This window comes from Pangasianodon hypophthalmus, chromosome 17 (genome assembly GCF_027358585.1).
Source record: "Pangasianodon hypophthalmus isolate fPanHyp1 chromosome 17, fPanHyp1.pri, whole genome shotgun sequence".
In the NCBI taxonomy this organism is placed as follows: Eukaryota; Metazoa; Chordata; class Actinopteri; order Siluriformes; family Pangasiidae; genus Pangasianodon; species Pangasianodon hypophthalmus.
Window position 1 is genome coordinate 3,395,517 of NC_069726.1, and position 8,857 is coordinate 3,404,373.

Genomic DNA, 8,857 nt, shown 5'->3' on the forward strand with positions numbered 1-8,857 from the left:
ATGCTGGTTGTTTAGGTTTGTTCTCTAACAATCTCTGTGTTCTTCCAGGAACAGGTGTATTTATATTGAGATTATTTGACACTTTAATTTCCACACTCCATTCAGTGACTTCTGATGGCGATCTGCTACCACAGACTGGATAAACTACTTTATTTGTTTGTAATTATGCAAAATATATTGATTTCCCCCCACTTTAATAATATGGGCTATTTTATGTAAAATCTTGACATATCATTTCACTTCTATGTTTTATAAAATGTGGAGAAGTTCAAGTACGGTGAATACGCATGCAAGGCACTGTACATTAAATTTTTGGGGGTTTTAACGACCTATATCAATCCAGACATTCATGAGACACACACACACACACACACACACACAGATACATCTCTCAGCAATTGTACTACCGAGAAATTAATCCTAACGTCACCAAGGCATTACAGGCTTATTGTGCTAAATGATATTTATGACTCTGGCCAGAGGCCATGATTAAATATTTATAGCTTTGTCCCATAAATTGTCCTCAGACAAGTGAGATAGATTTAATGGAAATGAAGTGTTTAGTCCTAATTCAGAAGTAAACACATTAACAAATGCAGGCACACAAACTGAACTCTGCTCTAGAGGTATATTAAGTGCAGACATCAAGCTGTTGTGTGTTCTCACTAGGATGTACTCTGTTAAATGATATATACCACAGTATTGTGGTGGCCATTTCAAATATAATCCCTACTCCTAGTGTGTCTTTTTTTTTTTTTTTTTTTTTTTGGACGAGGCTGCCTCGGTAGACAGCAGGGAGGAAACAAAGGCAAAGGCAGAGACGAGAAAGCAAGCCAAGAGTGAGAGAAAGAGAGAGACTGTACTTCAGAAGCTCTCAATAACAAAGTATAGAGGAACTGACCAGAAAAAGAGTGTACTCTCTTAAGATGTAAAGGACTCTTATTGCTTACTGGACATCCATCTTAGTGTGCATCAGTTATCTATGCCCACAATGTTTTCTAATGAATTTATTTAGTTCTAGTTTCTGATATCTGAATTAGTAATTTCAACACTGATAAAGTCCTGTAATATAGTTCCACAGTCTGTGTTCATATTTGGATTTAATCTCAAAGTGGGTGTGACCTAAACTGGAAAGTTTTTTTTTATTATTATTATACTGAGGTAGAAAAAAGTTTGGTGCATGAGTTTTGGCTCTGACAGTTCTTCAGCTACATTACTCCAGTTCATAATTGGTCTCAGTGAGAGATGTGCATGGAACTGTTATTTTACTCCCTCTCACGCAGTCATTTGTTTGTACCTGCCCACAATATTTCCCAACAAAATTAGTTGGTTCTCTTTCCAAAAATATATACAACCAAACAGACTAATTTAAGAATGAGGATGAATGTGTGAACTGTAAATGCATCTTGCACCATTGCACATTTGTGTTAATGATTGTGGTGTTTCTTTCTCTCTCTGAGCTTTATATCAGACCACTCGCACACCCGCATGAGAGTAAAAACCTCCTACTCAAAGGGTTTTTTTTTCTTTTTTCTTTTTTGGCGTCCCAATAGGATCCGAGTCCCGATGCACACCTCTATTCTCAACCAGATGCACTGTGAACATTACTAGCAATCAAAAAACCAAAATAAATGTGCACCTCCTGTATATCTGTATTTGTATCTGTTCAGAACATGTTATCTGTTCATTCCAAATTATGTACTTGTATTTGATTACATCTCTACAAGATGATTGAATGAATGCAGTAATTGTGTCATGCAGTTCTACATGAGCAAACCTCCATGTCCTATATGCTCTTCTAATGAACGTGGGCTTTCTTTGTCCCACAAGTTTCATATCTGACCTCATGTGCCCACCTGCATGAGAGTAAAAACTGAGTTCAACTCTCAGTGAAGGCCACAGAAAAAATGAAAGAGAAACACACAATGCCAAAGGAAATTCATTGGAGAGCATGTCTTAATAATAAACACTAATAATAATAAGAGTCAACTTTATCATATATAGAGTTGCCTATATATAATGGTGAGTGCATTTGCCTTATTTATGATGTGCCCAATCAAGATTTGATCCCTAATCTGTTACATAATTGAAAACATTCACTGCCAAGCCTCCCACATGTTGAGTGCTGATGTGTGAGGCTGCTGCCTGGATGATGACCTTCCTGCTGCTTGGAGAAGGCAGGAGATGGCGACTAATGGCAGAGCTGAGCACAGTGGGGGTTCCATATCGCACCAGGAACAGGGTAATTTGTCACTTGTACACATCCACAGGAGCAGCAGAAAAAACAGTAGCCCAAGACCAATTCTCTTGAAAGTCTGCTATACATCAGCCAAGGAATGGGGACAATGAAAACATCAAGGACATCATGGATATAGGCAAAAAAAACATCTTGCTTCCTGCATTAATACTATGGATATAGTACATGCTCTATAATGAATTTACAGCATTGATTCATCATTAATAACGGTGTGGTCAGGGCTGTGGTGGTTTAATTAGGCTACTAGTTTGTTTATATTTCAGGAAATAAAACCATGTAAATTCATTTAAAAAATAATCACGGGCAGATACAAACACAAATAATAACCAGAGACCAATTATGAAGTGGAGTGATGTAGCTGAGCCTAAGGAACTGTCAGAGGCAGAATTCATACACCATGCTGACACTGACATTTCTACATCAGGGTTTTTTTTTCCCCAGCATTTTCCATAGTTTCCTCGTTGTAGGGTTCTTATTTAATTACAAAGAAACAAACAATAAACAAACAAAAAAAAGCCTCTTCTAGTTTGGGCCATTCCCGATCCTGGTTTATATAAAAATACAGACAGAGATACGGCTATCTGGAGCACTAAACAGATACAGATAACAACAGATGCAATCAACTCTACACCCAAAAGAACAATGGAGTAGCTCCTTCACACCATCAGGAGTGCTACATTTATTTTCAGACTATAATACGTCTGAAAAATGTTTGACCATATTGTGTTGGGCAGCTGATATTTGAGATTCTGTCGTCATGTGATCACAAGACGTACAGTGGGTTTAAAGCAGGCTTGCTTTTCCTTGACTCACATAACCCTGAAACTGGTCAGTTTCATCCGGGAGACACATCTCGCCGTGTTTATGATGGGTTTATGATGCTAGTGTTCAGTTAAATGCACTTTATGAGCTCTGATTGGTGTAGCGTGGCTGAGCCTGGCGCTCCTTACTACAGTGTCATGTCACCACCTGGTGGCTCGAAGTGAGAGAAAGGACGAAATCTGGGGTCAAATATTTCTTCCCAAATTTATTCTATACATTTATTTTAAAGTTCTATAAATGAAGACGATCTGCAGATGTAGATGAATGGTTACATATATATATATATACAATATAAAATAAGGAAGCGTATTCATAGCAGTTACTTCTTTAAGTAAATAAATTATTATTGTTCTTGTTGTTGATAAATATTGATGTCATTTTGCAGTATTTGTTAGCATTCATGTTACTATTAGCATTAGTACAGTTAAGTGCAAAAGTATGCGCACACATGACACAGAACAAAAAACCTCTATAGCATCAATACAATTAGTATTTATTCATTTACATATATTCCTGCATTATCACAAGTAACAAAAAGGTAAAAAAAGAAACTGCGTTGTATATAAAGATATCTAAAAGTTTCTCTTGTATATACACATATATACATATGTATAGTCAAATAACTTGTATGTCCAATGTGCAATTGTCTCTAAGCTCTTTGTATCTTCTTTATCTCTTTTCAATAATAATATTTACACCTCCGTCTTTCTGCCATATCTGTTTTATATTCAACTTCTTGGAATAATTTCTTTGCATAATGTGTCTAATATATCTAATTATATTTTTCCTATAGACATATTGTGAAATAGAGATACATTTTTCTTTTTTCTTCAATAAAACCATGGGGTTCGTATTTTTGCACTGGATTGTCTTTAAGTAGTTCAAAATATAGTGTTTAAATAAGGTTTTTTGTGTTGCATATCATAAAATTGGAAATATTGTCTCGTGGTAACTGTTTGGAAAGATCTTGTAAATCAACACTTATAAGTTGCTTTGAGAGTATGAACACAATAACACAGTGCATGTATCTAAACATCAGTTTATCTGAATAGTCAACTGAATAATCGATTTAGCATAGCAATAACACGAAGTTTCATAGTTTATATAACGCACCTTTGAGCGGTTACATGACGTTCCACTTCTACATCCATTCATCCTTGCGTGAACAGAACTGGCTATGATTAATCGTAACCCTTCCCATTATAAATGTCATTTATTTCACACCTTGTCTATGACGCAGCGCAGTGTTACTTTTTCCACTGACTGCATTCGGTCTGAGGATTCACCATTTTCACTGCTGTGCGCTGATTTATGTGTGACTGAGCAGCCCACTGAACTGACTGCCTGCAAAAGTCAATGCACAAGAAAATATCCCCAGGACAGACATTACAGCATGAATGTTTATTCGCTTGTTATTCGATTTGTCTTCCAGTGTGTAGACATAGACAATTCCTATTCACTACCTGAAAGGTGGTAAATTACCCATTTTTTTTACTTAAGTAAAAGTGCAACTCATCTAAATTAATTTTGTGGTAAACATTGAGGCACAGCTTAACATTCTTCACTCAAGATTAAAGTAGAAAATATAGTCTCTTACATTTCCTTGAAGTACAAGAAAGATAAAGTCACGTTTTGTCAGCTAAATGATTTTAGTTACTGCTGGTAAATAAGCACCTCTTTCTCCAAGGAATATTAGAAAACATAAGCTGAGGCTAACTAACAGCTTTATTCCTAATCTCTCAAATGTTCGCTAGCTCTAACAATACAAAGTGTACATAGCAGCAGATAGTTTACAGTGATGTGTATTAGGTCTCATTCTCTCTGTAACTTCTGTTAAAGTTTAATTTTATTAGAAATTTAGATCAACTCCTTGAAGCTGTCTGATGCCAGAAAGTCACAAATGACTAGTATTTGACAAATATTAGAGGTGATTATATGATTATAAAGAACTAGGGTGAAAGTGGAGAGAGAACGAGTGAAAAGTAGAGAGTTTTCTTTTGAAATGTAGTAAGTATAGGTACTTAAAAACCAGACCTCTGTGGCACAATAGCAACCAAACTGGGAGGGTGACGGCTAAATCGTACTTCTTGTGACACACGTAAAGGCAGTTGCTGCTTTTTTTTTTTTCTCCTCTTTTCAGACAGGTGAACTCTCTGTACATGATCTAACAGGCGGATGGATTGATCAGTGTTGTTCAGGGGAGAGATGAAAGCCATCCTTCCCCCATGGGAATCTTTGGAATGGCTGTGATATTGCTCCTGACATTTGTATAAAATGTAAAATGTAAACTTGTTCATGCACATCGTTTTATATTCAGTGAACTGGATTAGCCAAATGAGTCATTGTTCACCATTTGGGTTCCCATGACACACATTTTCTTGCTTGTATATCTCTACCAGCTCAGGAGACGGAAGACGTAATGGAGGCGTGTCAGGCGGACAGAGTTGTGTGCTGTGGGGTTGATGTGTAAGCGTTATTACTGACTCACGGCATTAGAAAGTCTAAATTACAACAATCGCAGCCTTTTCCAAGTCGTTGCCGTATATCCATCAGCAAACTGTTTATACGCTAGTTTGTGAGCTGTGAGGAAGTTGTGAAGTATGTTTTTGTTTATTTCTCAGTCGCTCACAGACAGTTGCTAAACATACTCATGTCCGTTAAATGTTTTTCAAAAATTTACTAATGGGCGTAAAGTATTTCATAGAGCGGAACAAGCAGCCGGCATTATTTATACGGCTGTCCTGGCCGTCAGCCATAGTGGGCATGAAAAGAAGACATGTCGTCACCTTCATTTGTCACTCAGCACGATTCGGATGAGTCAGGGACTTCCATGATTCATGGTAACCTCCGGGAAAAAAAAAAACGATGAGAAAGAAGCCAGTACCTCCTACACCTCAACTCATCAATTCCTCCCCTCACACCAGGTCCAACTTTTTTTTTTTTTTTTTTTTTTTTTTTTTTAAACTGAATATGAAATTTCACCTGTGGTCCCATGAAAGTCTTCTCGTGGTGTTTTTCAGAACATTCTGGGATATGGTCTCCAGCAGGCTGTGTTGTATGGCATACAGGAGAGGGGTTTTCTCAGGCAACCAGAGGATTTTCCTGCTTCCTTCCTGAGAGTTCATAAATCTGTCTGTCGGCGAATGCTAATGGTCTGACATTAACGTTGTTTGCTTTCATTAACACGCAGAGAGAGGGAGTCCCCCAGCAGACTCAACAGACCAAACTAGTGACGGCAGGTTGGACTGCTGTTCTGTTTGGTGCCTTAATCCGTCTTGAAAAGACATATTTGCATGAACAGACCAGACAAGAGTGCGTGCAGAAGCACTGAGATTGATAAAAATGAGTTTGAATTTGCATTCGATTGAATTTGAATTGCGGTTTCTATGTGCATAGGATTTTTTTTGCTGCAGTTAAATAGTCATGGAGAGGTTTCGTCCCTTGAGAAATTATTAAAAGAATTAGATTTTTATACGTTTTCTTAAACCTAAAACATTTTAAACTTTTATAATCATAACACCAAAGCATGAACTCAGTTCACTTTATTTTGTATGATTTTATTAGAAAGCAGAGATCAATATATTTACAATAACAGTGAGTATCTTCCTTTTCATACAGTCAGTGATTCCTGAGCCTTTCCAGCATGGGTACATTTCATAACACTTTTATTTACCTCTACATCCATGTGTGTTTTTGAGGTTTTAGATTGTAAGGCCAGCAATGTGACATACTGGGTCATAATTCACCTATTCATTCATAAAGCACTAGCTTTAAACTCAATTCTAATAACATTTGAAAAATTTATTCATTGTACAAGTGATTGTCCGGTGTCGTAGCTTCAGATCAGGTTATGACTTAGAGATTTCACCTACACAGTGTCCTCATCTCATTTTATCACAGTTCCCTCAGAAAATGTGTCATAACATTGGATAGCAGTGTTGAGGACCTGTCTCCTGGAGATAGCCCATGTGCCAAGAGAAAGGTAGAGTCTGAGTTGCCTCACTATGCCCGTCCACATAGCTCTGAGAACAGGATCCCCAAACCCCAGCCTGGAAGCCCAACCCGTCACCCATTCGCCCATACCGAGGGGGACTGGTGTTGTCACTGGCAGGACTGCCACAGGATCCACCTGTCGCATAAAGCTGGACATCGGGAGAGTAGCAAGAATAGTGTGGTGATAGCGGACAGGTAGAACCCACGTGTCTCAAATGGTCCATGTAAACTTGCTGCTCTGAAGGCAGTCTGTGCATCTGCATCTGGTGCGCCAGTGGTTGTTCCCAGGACATGTACCCCTGGGGCTCTAGATGGGTCGGGGACACTTGTCCAGGTTGTCCATGGCATTCCCGGTGGTTGCAGGCTTTGCTGGCTCCGTTGGGTGGGTTATTGCTAAGAAACACGGATAACGCTGAGATGCGGTTGATGGCACGCTGCAACGTGGCTATCTTGGAAAGGCGTTTGCCACTCAGGTCATGATGGAGTGCCACACGCAGTGCATTGAAGGCCTGGTTGTAATCCAGAATTCGCTTCCTCTCCCTCACATTGGCCGCCATCCTACGGGCCTTGGAGCGCACTGGCCTGCTGCGTTTCTTCGGTCGACTCTCCTCTGCCTCACTGAGGGTGCTGCTGGGACTTGCGCTGTCAGTGTAGGAATGTTTCCGGCCACTGTCAACGGCGTCATCATCTACCTGAGCCTCCAGACTGAGCTCCAACTCCTCCTCTGAGAACTCGGAGCCAGTGAAGCTGCTGCGACTTTTCATTGCCAAAATCTGGAACTGCTAGATGTGTCTTGGTTCTCCAGTTCACCGTGGAGTTTTGTACCAAAGTTTCGGTTTGCTGTGCAGTGCAGAGCCTCTTGGCTGGCGCCACCAGACACCATATGATTACCTTTGCTTCCTCCTGATGGGTCTGGCTGCTTTTTAAAGCACCTTCTCCTAGAGTCACATGGTACAGTCACCCATGAGGAATGGTGCGCTGTGTTTACGAGTTCCCTCAGGGCAAATCAGTTTGCTGAACAGACACACCTTCCTCTGAAGCTCACTTTGGACCTTAACATTGTTTTTTCAACCTTTCAGTGAAAGGCTTTGACACAGACTAAAATCAAAGTGTCTTTACTAATTTTTTTGTATCTACATTTACTAATTTCCAAACTGTTTAACATTACATACTTCGAAACACCACCAACACGATTTTTTCTAACCGAAATTATAAAAGGTCCACACTCTCAAACTTGGCAGTTTAATCTTGGATGGGACGATCTTGATCTTGGAGCTACTTTACTGTCATCCTTCAGTCATACTTCAGTCATAACACAGTCACTTTGAATTAGCCTCACATTTGCAAATCAAATATGAAGAAAACTGTTAGAAAACTTTCCTTAAGCATTTCTAAAAATCCCTGGAACCTCAGCGTGAGAAATTTTGAATGAGATTCAATGCTTTTTTTTTTTCCTTCTCTTAAGGTGTGGTGATTAATCATCAGATCCATCAACTCCATCTAAATTTGTCTGTGGCCCATTATGACAAATTGTGTATATCAGATAACCAGTATTTTGTGTATTTCCTCTCACACCGTGTGAGAGGAGGAAGAAAACGGTTAGTACCCATTATTTGGATTTGTCCACAGATGCAATTAGGAGTCTCCAGAGTGGCGATCCTTGCTCTTGTGGTGCAGGGCTTTATGAACTGTGTAATTTGTGTGTCTTTGTAAGGCTACTATAAATCAAGTCCCAACAGCACCTGAGGACAAAAATAGATAAGGACCTGGACTTCAAAGCTGGGG

The 8,857-nt window shown here is 39.1% G+C and overlaps 1 protein-coding gene across 1 annotated transcript; it reads right to left on the reverse strand.

The window, feature by feature from the left end:
* Positions 1 to 6,647: 6,647 nt before the first annotated feature.
* bhlha9 (basic helix-loop-helix family, member a9) lies at positions 6,648 to 8,008 on the reverse strand. Its single transcript, XM_026943797.3, has one exon. It carries the CDS (start codon positions 7,834 to 7,836, stop codon positions 6,997 to 6,999), a length of 840 nt encoding a protein of 279 aa, XP_026799598.2. The 5' UTR covers positions 7,837 to 8,008; the 3' UTR covers positions 6,648 to 6,996.
* Positions 8,009 to 8,857: the final 849 nt, after the last annotated feature.